The sequence below is a fragment of the Dermacentor silvarum genome, chromosome 1, assembly GCF_013339745.2.
Source record: "Dermacentor silvarum isolate Dsil-2018 chromosome 1, BIME_Dsil_1.4, whole genome shotgun sequence".
Classification (NCBI taxonomy): domain Eukaryota; kingdom Metazoa; phylum Arthropoda; class Arachnida; order Ixodida; family Ixodidae; genus Dermacentor; species Dermacentor silvarum.
In genome coordinates this window covers 79,522,620-79,543,053 of record NC_051154.1, presented here as the reverse complement: position 1 = coordinate 79,543,053, position 20,434 = coordinate 79,522,620, and the positions used below count along the sequence as shown (strand labels likewise).

At 40.4% G+C, this 20,434-nt stretch overlaps 1 protein-coding gene across 2 annotated transcripts in view; it reads left to right on the top strand.

The window, feature by feature from the left end:
* The first annotated feature begins 361 nt into the window (after positions 1-361).
* Positions 362-20,434, top strand: part of LOC119447567 (uncharacterized) — a 44,138-nt gene continuing 24,065 nt past the window's right edge. The window contains exons 1-13 of one of the 2 annotated variants that reach the window (XM_049670260.1): positions 362-486; positions 1,008-1,059; positions 5,289-5,470; positions 7,081-7,170; positions 7,256-7,329; positions 7,701-7,801; positions 7,881-7,954; positions 10,304-10,337; positions 11,141-11,180; positions 11,265-11,377; positions 11,441-11,517; positions 13,314-13,452; positions 14,431-14,564. In XM_049670260.1, the coding sequence (XP_049526217.1) occupies positions 5,312-5,470; positions 7,081-7,170; positions 7,256-7,329; positions 7,701-7,801; positions 7,881-7,954; positions 10,304-10,337; positions 11,141-11,180; positions 11,265-11,377; positions 11,441-11,517; positions 13,314-13,452; positions 14,431-14,564 (1,035 nt within the window). In that variant the 5' untranslated portion in view covers positions 362-486; positions 1,008-1,059; positions 5,289-5,311. Of the gene's footprint in view, positions 487-613; positions 917-1,007; positions 1,060-5,288; positions 5,471-7,080; positions 7,171-7,255; positions 7,330-7,700; positions 7,802-7,880; positions 7,955-10,303; positions 10,338-11,140; positions 11,181-11,264; positions 11,378-11,440; positions 11,518-13,313; positions 13,453-14,430; positions 14,565-20,434 lie in introns of those variants that run through there. The other variant, XM_037711502.2, reaches the window with a different exon arrangement.

Sequence of the window (20,434 nt, the reverse complement as noted above, 5' to 3'; positions counted from 1 at the left end):
GACGTGGGGAGTGACGTCCCTAGCCTTTCGGGTATAAAAGAACCAGCTTAGCAACCAATTTCAGTGTTGTTGCAGCACCGCTACGGGCGGCAGCGTGCTGTCAAAATTACCATTACTCCCATTGCTCTAAATTACCATTGCTACCATTACTCTAAAGTATCCACTTCGCTGGACATTCACTTTAGCAGGTCCGGGATGGCGAGTCAATATATACAACAGCAAACTAAAATGAGCATGTGCAGAACGATTCGAAGAAACAACTTTTTTTTTTTTTTTTTAATTATACATAGCTGGCTTTGGCGGGTAAAATATGGAAGGCTTTGGAGGCTTTAGTGAGGAGGGAAGTCCAAATGAGGTGGAGCTGCTGCTTCCAGGCGGGCTTGAGCCTTGAGCTGCGTCTGACTGGAATATCTGTCGGGACAGCTCCAAAACACTCGTTGATTTACCAGTGCAATCGTATGAGACAGCAGGCGCCGGAAGCGATGGGTAACGAAATGAATTACGGGTGTTTATACATGGCATCTTGTGCTAATAGAAACCGAAACAGGAACAGCCGGTGCAGGTGGCTTACGACTGGATTTGCGGCTTTCTGTCGTTGTTGTTTTGAGGAGTCATTACAAAAAACGCGCGGCATTTCTACAGTTTCTACTAAACCGACTAAACGGCGGCTTACCAGCCTGTGTTTTAAGCGTGGTACTACTAGAACGTTTTTTGGCATCTTCCCTAAAGTACCACATGTGTCGGTCTCGTTCAGTAATTCTGTGTTGTGCTTTTGGTTTAGTAGTGCGTATTTAGGCGCCTGTTTGGGCTCTTTCCGGGAAGAAAAAAAATGGACATGGAAACGCATCCAGATTTTATTGATGAACTCGAGGCTTTAATAAGCAGCACTGCGGGATTCCGCGACATCGTGCGCGAGGTTTATATGCTTTTTGTGTCTGTAATGAGCCGGTTCGATGCCGGGTAGTGGTGATCCGCTCACAATGCAGTCGTGTCTGTTTCCTTTGCAGCTGGATGATACTAGCGTAATCTTAAAAAGCGACACCAAGGAGCTCGATTACGGTAATTCTAGAATTCCTTCATTTTCAGTGCATGATGTTTTCATGTTTTGTTAATTCTGTCAATTTTATGAATGCGTCGGGCGTCATAGTTGAACTGATAACCCCTTACAAGCTCGTACTGTACTTATTTGTAGTGCTTGCATGTAATATTTGTCCGTGCGATCCAGTGATGGATGTTGTTTAATGGTCGGGCACCATATATATTATATTATTATAAAAGCATTTCATTCGTCGCCGCGTCAAGGTTATGTGATCTTGTGCCAAAGCGCGCAATTTGAACTAAACTTCACAGTGCTGCCAGAGGAGTGGTCTAGGGTGGTACTTAGGATGTTTGTTTCATCATATTAAGGAGTCCTATGAAAATTAACTGAAAGCTGTTATGATCTTCAAGTACACTAGTAAAAACCTCTGTTATCATCGGCACGTTCGTCCTAGTTGTCAGTTCTGAAATTTCATTCTTGTTAGTGTTGCCCAGCAAGTGCTTATGTTGACACCTATGCTAGGTAACTATTAGTGCCATTAAGCCCCTTGATATTACCAATCTGTAACTGTGTTTTCAATGCACAGATACACTGTGTATTTATAAATAGGACTCGTCATTTTTGGGTTGAACCCGACTTCACCCAATTTATGTACCCCAACGGAGTTTTATTTAACCCAGAAAGGCTGTGTCCAGAGAATGTAGCTGGCAGAGACCAGGCTTCAGCCAGTTTTCTGCTACCATACGTACGTGCATCAGCTTGTCACACTAAGTTGTAGGAAAGCTGACAAGCTCTGTTCTATGCAAATAAAGGGGAGGACTGTTTCCTCAGTGCAAGTGAGCAGTGCAATAGTAGAACTCTAGCTTGAGCAAGTTGGTCAGACATACTGGAAAAAAAAAAAAAAAGTTCTGTGGCGATTTAGCAGTAAATGTGAGAGAAATGCATTAGGCATTATGTCGCGCAGTCTTTGAGGTCCCGGATCCGTGATTTCAACCGCGTTCACACCTCACTCACGTACATTTTTTCCCCCGCTTTGACTCTCCTAGGGCCGTATTCTGAAACGTACCACTTCGGCGAAATTTCTTTTGCGCTTTCAGGCGCGCCATGATTGGCTGTTTTAGCAAAATTGGATGAGCTGATTGGATGGTTGAGCCCGACGTCATTCAATTTTGCTCAACCAGCCAATCAGCGTGCGCCTGAAAGCGAAAAAAGAAATTTCGCTGGAAGTGGAACGTTTCAGAATATGGCCCCTAATTCGAATGCATTAAAACGTCGCAAAGAAATGCGTCCTGTTGACGTGTGCTTCTTCATTTGCGTTTCTTTTGTGCCAAGTTCTTTGTTGTGACAGAGCAATGGCATTAGTAAAGCTTGCTCAGATGAGTTGAGCTAATTTCTTCGGTGTTTTGCAAAACTTGAACCAACCCTTTTAGTTCTGTTCGACATCTTGGTATGTTGTTTATATTGCCTTGCCTATTTCTACACTTAGTTACCTAATTAGATGAGATCAGTTACTCTATATAAGTACACATCCAAAGTCACAACCCTTATTCAGAATGATGCGTGTTTTTGTCCATATTGTGTAGTATCTTAGCTAGTTAACTGAGTGCAGTGCGAGATGTAATTCTAAGTTATTCGAAACGACTGTGAATAATAGGCTGTCTGTTTTACATACTGGCAAAGTACTGCCTGTTTAAAAATTTGGTTCAAGTTATGCAATACATCCAGCATGTGCTCCAAGTGGGACAGGACTTCAGTTTTTATTTGTCATTATATCATGACCTCTAGTTGCACCCCACATAATCAAGTCAGCTCTAACATATTTGTGCTTTGAAAAAAGCCTATTCATTGTTGAAATTATGTCCTTCGTGCTAAATTGTGCAGAGTCCTGTTTTGTTGAGAACTAACATGGAATTTTATATTCAAATTGTAATGTGTGCAGTTAAATATTAATTTTAAAAAAGTGAATTGGAAAACATACGTCAGAAAAAAATTCAATTGATGTGTGAAAATTTATGTGTAATATGTCAACAGAAGAAGAGTGGTCCATACTCGTAATCGTTTCTCCAGAAAACTTCTACTGCCCTCTCCCCACCTGGAAACTAGGCTACACTAAGTTCATAAAACTTGTAAAAACTCTTGAAATATCAAGTGTTTGTCAAACTTAAATATTACTTTGGAAGCAAGTCAGAAGCATATTAGCCTAGTTGTCAAAGCATACAGCCTAGTTGGCTCAAAGCATCTCTTCAACTTGGTACATTACTACTCTGAAAACTGCAATAATTTGCATGTTTTTGCAACCTCTACTTTAAATTTACTCACATGCAAACCTAATCCCTTCAACTCGCACATCTCACTCATAGCTTGTGCCTCTGAGGCCATAAAGCCACTAGTTTTATAATCATTCTTGCCACTACACCCACCGAGGTGGCTCAGTGGCTATGACCTGGTGATGATAATGATGCTGCTCTTTGAAGTGGGTGATCACACGATAAGATCAGGCCAAAAAGGAGAAGAAAAAAAAAAGTCAGAAAGGTCTGCTGCTGAGCACAAGGTGGCTGCATTAAAATAAGGGCTCAATGCTTTGAGTCTGCAATAAAGACCCCTAAGAGGTCAAAATTAATGCAGAGTCCCACACTACGGTGTCTCTCACAGCCTGTGTGTTGCTGTGGGATGTTATATCCCTTATATCAGGCTACCCGAACTAATTGTCAATCAATGTAACCCCATGAAGTTCAAACAGTGACCAATTCTTTATCTAGGAAATTAACGCTCAGTGTTTTGCCTTTTGTAATGCCTTTTTTCATTTGTAACGTAAAATGGTTACCTGTTTTTTTTTTTTTACCTTACACTTTGATTTAACAGTCGAGCCTACTTGTAACAAACATCACGCTCATGCAGGATGCATTTGTTATAGCCAAGTCTTTGTATTAAGTGTACATGCAAGAATAAGCCATCAAAACGGCAAAAACTGTTATCGTTTTCCAATGTAATTGCTAAGCTTTTATTGCTTTTTCAATGCTGACCCAGTAATTGCATTTACCAGATTGTTTAAAGCAGACGAGTGCCTGTGACATACGGCAGTCGTCGATCACTTCCAAATTACAGCAAAAGCATAGTCCTTCAGCGCGACGAGAGAAAATTGAAATCCAATGCATCTCGCTTCCCAACTGTCTCGCCCCTGGCCACGGCATGCACTGCAACAGAGCACAATACAAACAGGCATGCAAAGCAAGGAGGCATCATCTCAGGCAGTTGAGATGTAATTTTGCGCTTGCACCCAGGCGTGTGCCGCTGAAGAGCGGCCATGCAAGGAGAAGCAGAATGACACCTTCTCGGGCGACTGAGAGGTACTTCAACGTTCACTATAAGAGAGCATGCAGCATTGTCATATTCATTCTATCTGAGATGCGCTGCCATAGACCATGTGAAAATTATGACCATCATGCTATCCTCTTGGGTTTTAATGTATAGCCTATTGTGCAAGTTAATGTGATCTAGCACCAAGATCTTTGTTACCTTATCTCTTACATAATATGGCTAAAGGGGCCTTTAAGAAATAAGTAAATGACGATGATACAAAATAACTAGAGGAAAATAATATTGTGGAATAGCATCTAGGAAAAACCTGATTTAGTATCCCCAACTGTTGGTTCAAAAAGTAGATACCAAAATTTTCTCTTCCAAATCTTGAAAAATATGAATGCCATCAACAAAGAGCCCACTTACACAGAACCTAGCCGATAGATTTCATTGTGGAGCATGTGATTAATGTTTGTTTCATTGCACAATATGGGATTTGCAACTTGTGTAAATGCTCCCTTTATAGATTCTCCCTTTATAAATGACACTCAGTAGCTCATTCTTTTAAATTATCCAAGTTCATCGTCCTGCCAGGTTCCTGATTAGAGCCAAGTTGCTGAAATTTCAATGCTTCTGTTCTGTATCATCCCCAAGCCATTAAATTTTTTGTTTACCCTGGATTTGTAGAAATGCATGCTTACTGCTTTTGTCACACTTAACATAAATTGTGTTCTTGCTTTATAAAGCAACTCACAAAATTTATTTTATTTTTTATGGCTACTTGTATATGGATGCCATTTAATGGTGTGGAAATTTTTTTGTTTTGTGAGTATGTGCTTAAATATTATTGGTGAAAAGAATGTGCAATTCACATTAATTATAAATTTATTTTGTTTCTATGCAATGCTAAGGTTGCGCAGTTTCATGTTGTATATTTCTTTCCTTACAGTTCATGCAAATGATCTACTTGTCATGCAAGCAGCTCTGCTCTCTTGTACAAATCGACATGATAATGTGAGCCTTACAGAAGACAGCTTTTCTAACCTTGGTTATGCACAAATTGTGATGCATTGTGCTGAATCTGGAGATGAAGAATCTGGTCAGAATTGCCTTCTCAGTAGCCAGGGAAGGGTAAGCTTTTACAAAACTGATTATCTCAAGAGCAGCTTTCTCCTTTAGTTTTCCATTCTGTCTGATTCTTTTACTAAAATTATTGTGGGGTGAAGGGTGGTAATCTGCTTACAGCATAAAGTGGTGGATCTTCTTATGCCAATCCATTCTACTAGTTTTTCTTAAATATTGTACAGTTGGCCTCAAAAGCGTACAGGTTGTGTGATCTAAGAAAGCATTGAATTTCCAGGCAGCTTGTGACCGTAGCCTGTAAAACTGCACAATGTATTGTTCACTATACTAGTAAAAGCTGGAAATGCAAATACCCGTCTACCTGCTCAAATTGTGGAAATGTTCAGGTTTTTCTCAGATTCTGCGATCCACAAACTTTTGATGCCAACTGTACATCCAAATACACGTGACATAAAACAGTTTGCATACCGTGTAAATGGTAGTTATAAAAGTTATGCAGAGCTTTTGAAGTTGCATGCAGAGTAGTAGGTATAGTGACCTTTGCTCAGAGTGTTTAGAGAATATTTATATAACTTTGGTAACTTTATTCTGGCACCAGCCTTGGCCTTTATTGTATAAGTTAAAGCAGAAATGTTTCATCCAGCAACAAAAGAGAGTTAAACAAACATAGTCTAAAACAGCTGCTTTGTCTTGTTCACATTTTTATTACCGTGGCAATATTATGGTTGGTTAGATTAAATAAATTAGTTTTTAACTTTGGCGGCAAGCGTCAGCAAAGGCAGCAGAGAATCAAGAGGATGGCAAAATTGGATGACAGGATATGACATCAAGTATCATATACGTTGATTATAGTGCTTAAGTCGAAGTGATTGCTGTCTTATGATGCAATATATCTGGTTTCTCATAAAGGCATGAAATTTTGTCACCTCCTTCTTCGTTGTCAGTTTTTTCTCCTCTCATACTACAAAGAAATGACATGTGAGGCTGCGTGACCAAAGAAATTACTAGAAAATACATTGCTTTAGGTGAAATCTAAGTTTTGTATGTGGTGTGCAGAACATCCTAGATAACGTCTCGGAAATATTTTGTGATGACACATTGTGATGTGTTTACAAGCACAAGCATGTATCATGTTAAGGAGCCTTCTTCATTGGTACTAACTGACTGACTCTAGCAGCTCCTACTTGCAACAGAAGTATCCAGTGCTTAGTTTCCAATGCATGTAGGTTCTAATGCCAGTAGTATCCAATGCCAAATAGGTTTAATAGTGGCAGCATGTGTGCGCTTATATTTTTGTGCTGTACAGAAAATAAACATAATGGTAGCACAGTAGCTTCATTCACTTTAATGCATTTTGGTGAGTTATTACTTTGGCAATAAGAAATAAAAATTGGTGGCACAATGTCACATATTTTGTGCAGCGCTTCTAAGAGCCTTCTGAAATGAACTCTAGTTCAGTGGTTGGCTGGCTACAAGGCAGTAAAAGAGTGGATTACATTTGTGGAGTAATCTCGATTGTAGGAAAATGCTTCACTTGTCACCTGCAAATATTGGGATGATTTCATTGAAAAAGGCTTTTAGCTGTCATTTCTGTCATGCTTTTGCCTGTGGCTACCATGTTACTGCCTTCAGCTTACAGTGCTACCATTCCTTTTCAGAAGGCAACACTGACTCTGATTGCACACATTAGTGCTGCATATGCATCAAAAGGAATTCCAATCAACTTTGCCAAAGTTCTTGCAAGTTGTGTAAGACTATTTTAACATGCGTGTTTATACTATTTGGTATTGTGAATTTGAAATTGTTTTAAAGCATATGCTGCTCCTCCTTCAGTCTGTCTGCCCTTTGGAACTGCTGTGTCGTCTACATGCTGGTGGTGTCATGTGCATCGAAGACTACATTGCACTGTGAGTAGTTTAGGGATGTTCTGTCTGTTTCCTCAGCTTATCATTCTGTATGTGATTTGGCCTAGCTTTCTCCACACCGCACCAGCAGTGCAGTTTTATCGTGCACATATACAATGCCACAGCAGTGTTTGAACACAGTTACAAACCAATCAATCTGTGATAATGGTATGAATGACGAACTAGTATTAGATTGGAAAGGAGGGAGGGGGGAGGTTATTTGCACAGTATGATGACCGCCTGATGAGGTGTCTGGTTTGTAAATGCAAGGAAAGCAATAATGTCTACTCAAGAAATGAGCTCAGAATGTGGGTCATGAACATGTATTGTCAACTGCACGTGCTTGTGTTTAGCTGTTGCCATCTTTATTGCAGTAATGTCCAGAAGCCTCAAGTAATAGCTGACCTGAGCAGAAGCCTGTTTGCTTCTTGTCAACTTCTTGATCAGAGTGAACCTTCTGCATTCACATTCTCAGGTATGCATGGTCTGGGGAGATTAGCTTGACACTTGTGTTTTTATTGTTTCTCTTTCATGTTCCTTGCTGTTTTTTACAGTCTTTATGTGTGCCCTAGTTTCTAGTGCTTATTCAGTATCAGACCACAATGATGCAAGCTCATCTGTGAGAAAGGTATGTTGCTTTATTGTTCTCATGTTTTGTCAAGCATTCATTGGTTGGTAACCAGCAAAGCAAGTGAAATTGTTTTAGAGCAGACAGACACAAGAAAGGTATATGCCCTAGAAGGATAAGCTAGCACAGATAATTTACTTTTCAAATATTTTGAGTACTGAAATTTTTTTTTTTCTTGTGTGATCTCTAAACCGATTTTCACTTTGCTTTAGATGTCCACACATACGTTTAAACTTGTAAGTCATTGTTTTAATGGATAAATGTAGTTTTTATGGGTGCATCTTTGTTTATAAAAATTTTAACATCTTGAATCTGGACTGCAACACCGTCCTGAGCGACTCCCAGGCGGTGGTGAGAAACTTTACCAAAGGACGCATTTCACCCACACACATAATTAACATTTTCAAATATTTTGAGTACTGAAAATTTTTTTTTTTTCTTGTGTGATCTCTAAACCGATTTTCACTTTGCTTTAGATGTCCACACATACGTTTAAACTTGTAAGTCATTGTTTTAATGGATAAATGTAGTTTTTATGGGTGCATCTTTGTTTATAAAAATTTTAACATCTTGAATCTGGACTGCAACACCGTCCTGAGCGACTCCCAGGCGGTGGTGAGAAACTTTACCAAAGGACGCATTTCACCCAAAGCCAACAACATCCTTAACTCTTTCCCTATCATGGGGAAAATAAGGGTTTTTTGTATGTTACGACAGATTTTTTTTTTTTCTGAAGGAACTATACTGCACTCAGTATTTAATGTAATACATAAACAGAAAGCAAAATGAATGCACTATTCATGCATAAAAGATTTATTAACGAGATGTATGTCATAAAAAGGATATAAATTGTTAAAATCGAGATTCTGCGATAAAATTGAACAAAGTTTGTAATGACACGCTTGTATCTACTAAGAAAACAATGTTTCGATAATTATGGGATATACAAAATGTATTGCCGTCTATTAGGCACTATCTCTGAAAAAATTGAAATTTTTCATTGAACAGGTATTTCGCTTCAAAAATTTAACTGCAAGCATTACAGTTGGGCGTTCCGGGCTGGTTTGCCTCGTCGTCACTTTCAGACTGAAAAAGTCAGCGTCCTCTGACTCACTGCTATTCGATGTATCTATAAGATCAGCCACAGAGGCAGCGGAATCGCGATATTTGCGATCTCCCGAAGCACGCGCGCCGTTTCCGGAGCCGGACATTTTTGCATTCTGCTTTGATGATCGCAAAACTTCGGAGCGTGTTTAAAAATCACTGCTTGGCGGGAAAAAAGCGAACTGCTTAGAAAACTAAAATATAGTTCTCCTCCTTCACGTACGATAGCGCAGTATGTCTGTGAGCAGTGCGGAAGGTCTTGAAAGCGGCGCCCATGCCCAGTGGGCATGGTACGGAAAAAGTTAAGAGAAGACGCACCCCCAAGGACTACCCGAGTCTCATTGTATGATTCCCCGCCCATGTCAACACGGGCGACCAGGCACCCCCGAACCTCAACTAGGTAGCCAATCGCAAAGCGTGAGAGCTGACGGACCGCGCCCGGCCGGCCTCTCGGGAAGACCCCCGAGTCAAACGAGACAGACTGACCAGATACAACGACATCACAAAAATGTACCAACAAGCCAGAAGAACATTCCCACCACCACACAAAGACCTAAGCAGGGCACAAGCAGTGGCCCTACGCCAACTACAAACAAATACTTTCCCGAACCCGTTTCACCTCAAACAGATAATCCCTGAAGTACACAAAGAAGAGACATGTAAGATTTGCAAACAGGAAACAGCTACACTCAAACACATGCTATGGGAATGTAACGCCCAACGCAAAAACAAAATAAACTCCGAGACCCTATGACTGAGGTGGGCCGCCGCTCTGCGCAGCTCAGCCTTCGGTGACCAACTCTGGGCCGTCCAGCAGGCCCACGAGTCGGCGCTGAGACAGGATCTCGACGTCTCGTCGTGGGAGACCTGAGCCCGGGTCGCCAAAAACCTGCAGGACAATTCAATAAAGTTAATACCAACCAAATCCAAAGCTCTGATTAGGCAACAATTATAGAGCTGGTACTCACATTGCGTGTTTAGCCTTGAAGGTTTGCGTAGGCAAAATTTCGGTCATACAATTCTGCTCTGCTTAATTTTAATGTGAGAGACATTTGACTTCATACCTTGTGTTGTCTGTTTTGTTAAAGTAAGAGGTCTACCTTTCCAAACAAACCTTAAACATTTTTATTTATTTGCAACATTTTATGTCATGACCTCCTATAGGAGTTACATTTTATTAGTTTTTTTTTTTTTTACATTATAGTGAATTGAACCTATGTGTTGACAGGGATGCTCTTGTTCTAGGTTTGCCGGACCATGCTGGAAACTCTCCTGCAACGTGAGTGGTTTTCATTAGTTTTCATTAGGTTTTCATTTTCAGTAGCAATAAAGTAGTGTGATAGGGAGCTTGTCATCCAGCAGGAAAATGCTGAGGGCCCTGTTGTTTCTTGAAGTTTCTTCTTATGAGGAAAAAGAAGAGAATAGGAGGTCCAAGAGGCAGGAGCTACGAAATGCTTTTTTAATGGAGGTATTTTGAGAGGGATTAAACAAGTAAAATGATCGCAGCTCCTTAAAAAAAAATATGAAAGAAAGATGACTTCATGCAATACCACTGCAACAGATCCGCATGGTGTTGTTTTCTGCTATCACTGCTTGGGCATCCCGTCTCTTTAAAGGGCTAGTTCAGAACACGGAATTTAAAAGAGATATACAGTGATTTTGAGCTACCGCCTAAAAGTCTTGCATGACATTGTGTGTATTTTTCTGCTAGGGATTTTATTTGTACTCAAGCTTTGTCAAAGGGGTTAGTTGCTACTAATCAGCTTAGTTGTACTCTGTATGGCCTAATGAAGTTTTAAATAATTACATAAAACAAGTCATATTTCATATGTATTCGTATATGTACATCGTATTCTTGTGCCGAGTCATGCTGTCCGAGATGGTCAACCAAATTACTTGTTCCAAGCTGCTCATGTAAGATTAATTCATATTTTGCTCTGCTGTCTTTTGCACTTTATAGAATGTGTTTCCATCTACGGGGGGTCATTTTCATTTTTCTGACCTGAAAGTTGAACTTCAATATTGACTGCTAAAATCTTTTGCTTGACAGTCCCTGTGGTGCTTCCATTGCTTTTGTTGTAGGACTTCTCAAGGCTAATGAAGAAGGGCAACCCATAACCTGGTAACATGAATGATAAATAGCACAACACTTCGACTTCTTTCTCTTTTTTTTCTTTTCAATGCTAATGTTTAACATTTTTTTCAGTGGGGATCTCCTGGGCCCTTTGTTGTCGAGTCCACTTGTACAGCAGACTGCTGTCCTCTGTTATGCCCAAGAGTTGTTGTCTTGTATCTTGGCATACAATCCAGTATACAAAGGTGAGCTGATTCTATAGTAGACAGGGGATTTGACCTCTGAATTATTGAATGTCTTCTACTTAGTTACGCAAGCGATGTCAAGCCACCACAACTGGACTTACAAGAAATGTTCCCTGTGGCTTCTTGGAATGTTCCAGAAGGTGTTGTATTTTTTTTTTTTTTAATTTTGCAATCTGGCTACTGTTTTAACTGGCTGCTTTTATTGTTTCTCTTATATGATAGAATGTTAAGGTAGATGAAGGAATCTGCAGCCTCAATGCACCATCCAAGGGTTTATAAGTGCAATAGCATTTATTGATTTTGATACCACCTTTGCTGTTAACACCTGCTTGTCACATATTCAATATTAATTATGCCTCTGCTAGTTTCAGAAACTCTGATGTTTCAAGGCAGAATGTTGAGCTAAATGAAAGAATCTGCAGCCTTTCTGCCTCATCCTTAAGGTTATAAATGGTTCCTCATGCTTTAAAGGCCAACTGCAACAAAATTTTGGACAATGTAGAAAGCCTAGCTTAAGATTATGTAATTGTAGAGGAGCCTTCGTGCAAAATTTGACATTTGAAGTACCAGCGAAAACGTCACGAAAAGCTTGCAAAAATAACTGTTGTTGATGCTGGAAAAGAAAAAAAAACTGCCATTACCACTAGCTGGAAGTGATGCATGACCAAATGCACGGCTCCTTGGCACGACCACCACAATATCGAAGGCCATGCTGCTACCTAACGTCGATACCGCGGCCACTGCAGGGTGCTGCGACGAGCCCTCTCACCATGTGAGACGATCAGGATACCATGTGCTCTGATGGGTCTCTGTGGTTCTCTAGGCGTGGCTGTGCGAGCCAGCCCAAGCACTCAGGCTGGCTCATGTAGCTGGTTTAGACTGGCTCACGTGCTGCGACTGCCCGCGGCGTGCTGAAAAATCTCGGACGCGATGTGCTGGGACTTACAGTGACATCACCAGGTCACGCATCGTCTGCTTAGGTGCAGTTTAATGGCTGCTAACAAAAAAACTACAATTACCAGCTCTGTGGCTTTGCCAAGGCTGGTTCAGTGGCGTATACTACTTATAACAAATTTAGCTAATGTGAAATTTCGTTGCAGTTGTCCTTTAAATAGCTTCAGAAAGTTCTGACTCAGAAAGTGCATGCCTATTGTGTGGAACTGAAATCTACTTTTTTGAACAGCAATCAAGTTTGACATGACCTGTATTAGGTCATATGATTCATGGCATTGCAGTGTGCTGTTAAGTAGTTCATGTAGCTGAGAGTGAAAATTCAAGATTCTAGTATACTTAGCCTAGATGTTTCTCTTTTCTTGTTACAGCAGTTAAGAGCCCGAAACATTGTTTGCTGTGTTTGTTTGTCTATCCCTCCATTCCATTGCACTGTAGCATGCATTGCCATAACATGATCCATGCATAGATTAATTAGTACAGGATACAAATAACATATAAGCACTCTTTTACTGCTACAACAGTTAATTGCTTGAAACATTGTTTGCTCAATAACTCCATTTGTGTGTTTGTTATGTCGCAGTGTGAAATACTGTGCTGTTGTGTTGCTGTTTCCATCATCACTGTGTCATCATGCCATTGTCATTATCATCAAGGTGTTGTGGCAGGGTCGTCATTACCATTGTCATCCTTGTCGGTGTCATTGTTGTTGCATACAGATGGGGAAAAGTCACATAGAATTACAGACGTTATTTATTTAAAATTCCCTCACGTCTATTCGCTGAGCTGATGCTGGGTGGTGCAGGCATTCTGTCGTGGGATGGTAAAAAACCTGCACAGGACAGGCTTGGAAAACACATAAAAGACATTACTACATATCAGGCAACCTCCATGTGAACTTCCAGGTACTGCAACATGAAAATGTATCTTGTTGTTCAATTTCCGTGATCTCCATTCATCCATGATACTGCTTGGTTTTCGACAGAGTATGCAGGTGCTCAATGTAGAACAGGTGACCACTCAGCTGTGCAAGGCTCTCAATAGCAAAGAGGTGAACTGGTATATGTTGCTCACTGCCCTCTCCGTGTATGTCACCACATACAAAGATTGCAAGCTTCTTATTGGTAAGCTTGCATGTTTATGTATCTGATGAAGCAGCATCTATTTGTTGCAGCACTTTGTATTTGGAGAAGCACTTGATTGAACGCTGCTTGTGCCCATGCTGTTTTCAAGTTGCTTGGTTCATAATGTATGTGCATGCATGTATGTTTGTGTACTGGAAAGGGGGGAGAGGTATTTTTTATAAAGCAACATCTGTAGTGAATATGCAGTCACCTTGTTAAGGGGGGAAGTAAGGCCTTAGACCAAATTTTTAAAGAAGTCTTTATTCTTTGAGGTATGCTGCTGAAAACTTGTACATATGTATATATGTAACATAATGCACTTATTTCAAATATGAAATCTATTCTTGTTTATCTTCCTTAGTTCTAATTTTATGCAAGCTTCCTTTATTATTTTTCTGCGCAGATTTGCAAAATATAAGTTGCTCAGGTTTCGCTAAACAGGGTATCAATGGCTTTTGTATGATTCAAGGAATGCTGTAAGATCAACTTTGTTGCTCTGCCTACCCTAGAACAAGTGTTGCGAGACTTCAAGGTTGAGCTTACAGAACACTCTTGAGTTTCAACTTCAGTATCTTGCAACTCTTGTTCTAGCGTAGGCAGAACAATAAGGTTGATCTTACGGCATTCCTTGAATCATGCGGAAGCCATTGATACCCTGTTTAGCGAAACCTGAGCAAGTTATATTTTGCAAATCCTTGCAGAAAATTTATTAAAGGAAGCTTGCATAAAATTAGAACCAAAGGAGATGATCACAAATATGGACCTTATATTTGAAATGAGCACCTATCATTTAATACACAGACAAGTTTTCAGCACCTTGTCTTGAAGAATAAAGATTTTTACAAATTTTTGATTGAAGGCCGAGCTCTCCCCTTAAATCATTATTTTTCTCGTAGATGAATTTGCCGTGTAGGTTTAATAATGAAAATATGACAACTGCTTTTATAAAGTGCGTTGTAATTACATTCCTTTGTGCAGGTCTCATTGAAACACTGCTGAAAGGTGCTTTTGAATGCCTGGACACTGAAAATCTAGTCAGTGCCTTTCTTTTGGCTAGACATGCATCACAAGAAGCTCCTCAGATTTTCCCTCCATATTCATCCTGGTTTGAGGTAGTTCTGTTTTGTGTCAAAACGTTTTTTGTAGCGCACATTCCAATTTATTTCCTAACTGTCTTTCTTGTGTTGTATTGTGGCATGATGTTAATTACAGTAAACAACTTAATTTTTGCAGTTTTCATAAATAGTTTACAGTTCATGAAAAATTGGCCTCCCAAACAATTCATGGGATCACTTTCCCATAGCACTCCTCCTGGCCTTCTCGTGAAATTGGTGTTGATGAAATAGGTCAACATTTCAAGATGGGATGAAATTGTAAAGATGAAAGCTGTTTACAGTAACTGTGTCACTCGCAACTACTTCAGAACCAAAGACCATGCACATTTCCGTTGGTGGATAGGCTGATGAAGACACTTTTTATACATAATTTTTTTGCATTCAGGAATAATTCAACTTCAAGAAAACACCTTGTTGTCCTGGAGACAATTTCCACACATTGGTCATTTCACTTGAGCAAAGGATAACAAACTGCTATGTTAGTGGTTGGGTGAAAGTGAGGGATGAGACCAACTTTTGTAACCCAGAAAAGCTGCATTTTTCATCATCTCCTTCTGAAGAATGAGTAAGCATGTGGTAGTAGAACAGGACCCGCCGCGGTGGCTCAGTTAGCTAAGGCGTTGCGCTGCTGAGCACAAGGTCGCGGGATCGAATCCCGGCCATTTCTATGGAGGCGAAATGCAAATACGCCCGTGTGCTTGCGTTGTAGTGCACGTTAAAGAACCCCAGGTGGTCAAAATTAATCCGGAGCCCTCCACTACGGCGTGCCTCGTAATCAGAACTGGTTTTGGCACGTAAAACCCCAGAAAAAAGAAGGTAGTAGAACAGGAAGATGCTCTTCGTGCTTTGTGTTGATATTTTTTTCTCATAACTTCCTTATAAGTTTGCAGCAATATTTTCTTGCAACTCCTTGCCATTTATGGCCATAATGTCTTAGGCCAAAGCAACAGCACCAGAACACGCTCAGCATCACTTTTTCCCATGATGGCACCATGTCATACTTTCTGAGCTGGTGATTTATTTGTGAATTCTTCTCTAGAATACGTCTCCATAGTGACAAGGTGGTCAGATAAACTGGTCTTGCTTGCATATAGCTGCAGCATTTCTGCGACTTCTTCCTGCCTAAAGAGCTAATGTGCACCTAACCCTTTAGGAGCGACACAAATAAGTAAATAAAAATTATTTTCTATCTAAATGGGTGCAAAACACATCGAGAATAAGCATGATCAATGAATGCAAAAAATATCTTAACTTTTTTCAGTAATAGGGCAGAAAACTGCAGAAAACTGAAAGTGGGCTTTATCCCAACTTGAAAAAGGGAGGTACCAGCAAATACACAAGGACGCGTACACAAGGAAGAGGTGTTAGACACGGACAGACGCTGGACTTTCAACTGTGCTTTATTGAAATTTATTTACATTGCCGCACAATACCTCCGACGCATGTGCATCGTCACCTCCATTCAAGATATGTGCATTGATATCAGCTTAAAATTAACATTGCTCCACACAACATCTGACGTATGCGCATCTTCTACTGCTCCAAAGACACATGCATTATTGTCAGTTTGATCACCTTTTGCCTACCCGCTAGGTAGGCACGTTCCGTGTTTGTTAAACTCAAGGATGTATCGCTGACACAATTATGCGCCTTTATCCCAAGCCACCTATGGCTTCGTTTGGAATTTGTACAGACAGCTCTTGTCAGATGTGAACCATAGGTGTACATTTCATTTGCTTTACATTATGTGTGTGATACCATTGCAGCCGGAGATCTTGCCTTGGTCTGCCTCCTCTGAATGCACTTTTAAAAGAAAGCGAGTGACCTGCCGAACTTCATCTACCTTTTCTTGTGTTCCTGCTCTAAACCAACAAATGATGCTTGCTGCCATTCATTCAGTGTTGGCGAAAGACATTCAGCCAGAAGCTTCATATTACTGAAAATCGGCAAGAAAACAAAAATTTTCTCGTATGTTTACTGTAGGCAACACTCGTCCATAAAGGGTTAACAATACTGGGCCTATGTTGTAGACCATACCGTATAGGTAGGGTTCTTTGTTTTAGGGTAAAACCCAAGAATTCCCAATTTTTGCACTCCGAACAAGTTTTATGACAATCGGGTTAAGCCCAATTTCTCTCTGAAGTTTCACCCTTCCGTAAAGGGGTAAGAATAAATGCAGATGTTACAAGACCAATGAACACTGCCCGCCTTGTGTGAGGAAGTAGTCAAGATATATCATACTATTAGTGGCTATGGTGTTGGGCTGCTGGTCGTGGGATCAAATCCCGGGCACGTCGGCCACATTTCGATGGGTGCAAAATGCGAAAACGCCCGTGTACTTAGATTTAGGTGCACGTTAAAGGACCCCAGGTGGTCCAAATTATTTCGGAGTCCCTCACTACGGTGTGCCTCATAATCAGATGGTGGTTTTGGCAAGTAAAACCCAATGATTTAATTTTTAACTTTTATTAATATTAATTAAATACGAATATTATATATGCTTCATTCTCACTAACATTCAAGCAAAAACAAGGATATATAATATGTTCAGCGCCTGCCAGTCTTTAGTGTATGAATGCTTGTTGCTCTTTTATTAGTCACGTTTACATGAATATGACAGTGGCACATTGCATCGCATCTTCTGCACGTCACACACATGTAAATGGTGGTAATGCACTAGGAAGTGAACACGGTGCTGATGTTACTCTGCATTGTGAATGGTAGCTGTGACGTTGAAAGGATGTTTTGTTAACTAAGTTCAGTTCAGTTCAGTTTTATTTCCTTATAAGGACCCCTTTGCTAGGGGTATTACATAAGGGGTGGGTACAGTTGATAATGCAACAGAAACACAGGTATTCAGAAAAGCTGTAGAAGAAAGCTACATTTCGCAAGTGCATAAAAACAAAAAAGGAAAAAAAATGATACGTGAAAAAAGCTGATTATTTTTAAGCCAACAATGACACATTTTCGAAGAACGATGTCGGGCAAGTGATTTCAGCGATATGGTGGGGAAGGGCATTCCAGTCTGAGGCTGTGCGGGAAAAAAAAGACGAAGAAAAAGTAGTTGTATGGGAGCTTGGCCGTAAGACTTGTAATGGGTGCCCAGTTCGTAGCGATATGCGTGCGGGTGGTGTGATATATGGCTCGTGAATTAGGGAACTGTAAAAGAACTTATAAAATAGGCAAAGGCTGGCTGTAGCGCGACGGCGTGCAAGGGGCTGTAGATCAGATTTTTCTCTTAAGGATGATGCGCTTACGTCATATAAGTAGCATGAAAGGATGTATCTGATCACGGCGGTTTTGAAAGGTCTCGAGCGCCTTAACAAGATAGACTTGATATGGATTCCAGATGGGTGATGCGTATTCAACTTTCGGTCTGATGAGGGATTTGAAAGCTAGGAGTTTTACATTCTGCGGGGCGTCATCCAAGTGTCGTCTCATGAAGCCAAAAGTTCTGTTAGCTGATGAAAGTATGTTGGAAATATGCGTACCCCAACTGAGATCATGAGAAAGTGTGACGGCCAAGTACTTAAGTGATTCTACTGATTCTATGGGAATGTTTACTATTGTATAAGAGGACAGGAAAGGGTTACGTCGGCGGGTAAAAGATATATGTTTACATTTGTTGGGATTAAGAGTCATCAGCCAATGTTCGCTCCAAGACTGCACATTGTTAAGACTTTGTTGTAAGGTGTTTTCGTCAGTAGCATTAGAAACTGGATGGTAAATCACGCAGTCATCGGCGAAAATTCGTATCTTGCAAGATACGTGTAGGGGTACATCATTAATATAAATTAAAAAGAGAAGAGGACCGAGAACTGATCCCTGTGGGACACCAGAAGTTACAGGGAGAAGAGTGGATGATTTGTCGTTTATGGAAACGAATTGGTAGCTATCGATAAGGAATGCTTCGAGCCACTTGAGTACGTCACTGTGTGAGTTCAAAGAAGAAAGCTTTAGTAGTAAGTGGCGGTGAGAAACTTTATCAAAGGCCTTTTCATAGTGCAGAAAAATAGCGTCAGTTTGTTGGTTAGAGTCAAGGTTTATATGCAAGTCGTGCAGAAACAAAGCTAGTTGCGTTTCGGTAGAGACGCCCTTATGGAACCCATGCTGTGCCGAATGAAAAAATTGATTGACGTCCAAATGATGCATGATCAGGGAGTAGATGACGTGTTCCATGATTTTACATGGAAGGCAAGTTAGAGAGATGGGTCGATAATTTAGCGGTGAGTTCTTATTACCAGACTTGCAGATGGGAACGACCTTCCCCACCTTCCAGTCGTGAGGCATGGAACCTGTAGAAACTGCGAGAATATAAGACACACAAATGATCAAGAAATATATTTTGTATTTTTTAGCAGTTTAGAGTTTATACCATCTATACCTGATGAGGATGAAAGTTTAAGGTTTTCAATAATGCGCAAAACACCATCAGGATATAAAACACCACACCTGGCATGCTAGAAGCTATGTTGCAGGGGACATTAGACAATGGAACGTTATTATCATTAGAAAATACTGACGAAAATGCGTTGTTAAATATAAGTGCGCACTCAGTTTCAGGCATAATTTCCCCCGTATCATTAACAATAGTTACAGTGTATGTGTTGCCTGGGTTGATAACTTTCCCAAATTCCTTGGGGTTGTCTGTTAAAATTTTAGGTAAGTCATTATTGAAAAAGTCATTATCGGACAGCACGTAAGTATTTTCTCTCAGCGGCGTAGTATTTTTCCTATGAAGTTGGGCTTGGCTTCTGCTTGGCATTACGAAAAAGTCTTTTTTTCTTATTTTCCAACCTCTTTACATTGTTATTAAACCAGGGGTTCTGATGATTCACACGGAATGTTATTCTCAGAATATACTTGTTTGCTAGTTCAGTCATTTTATTTTTAAACAGTTCCCAGTTGTCTTTAAAAGATCGTTCATTGAATGAGGTTTCAAAGACTGGTAAAAATGTGCACAATTCTTCATTTATAGCTTTGAAGTTTGTTTTACCATATAGGTTGATAGTTTTGCTGGAAAGAACACGTAGTGCTGGGGCAAAGTCAAATGTGGCATGAATTAAACTGTGGTCGCTGATAGGACGAAGGTAGGTAACCGATGATAAGGTCTCTGGATGGTTAGTAAGTATAAGGTCCAAAATATTTGCGCAGTCGTGCGATATGCGTGTTGGCTCTGAGATAAGCTGCGATAAGTTAAAATTCTAACAGATGTCGACAAAGTCTTTCGCCTCTGCGTTGTTTATTGAGGAAGTCAGGTTGCTCCAATCAATAATGGGGAAGTTGAAGTCACCGAACAGAAGTATGTGAGCGTTAGGATGGCTTGCTGTAATCTGGCATAAAATACTGTTAAGTTCTGATGAGAAGTTTGGATTACTGGTAGATGGCCTGTAGCACACACCTAGAATGACACATCGAGGGGAAGAGCGAATAAGAAGCCATATGATTTCTAAGTTGGAAGAAATAATAATTGGTGTGCAGGATAATTCATGACTGCAAGCAATAAGAACTCCATCCCCACATGTCCCTTGACGGTCACCGCTATAAACATCGAAGGTTGGCAAGTCTTGGACTACTCTTCATCCCTAATTTCACTTGTGAGCCACGTTTCCGTTAGAACTAGCAAGTTGCTTTTAGATTACGTCACGAGATTTGATATTGCGTCACGTTTGGGAAGGAAACTGCGGGCATTAGTGTAAACAACAGATAAGGAAAGGTTCTTCCTAGGGGCGGAAGGGCGGTTATTAACTGCACGTATTTTGCGATTGCTATTGAATCTTTTTCACTGATTTTGTTGATTCGTCATATTCATAGCACTGGGAACCCATATCGAGCGTCTTGAAACGCATGGAAAAACGCATATATTG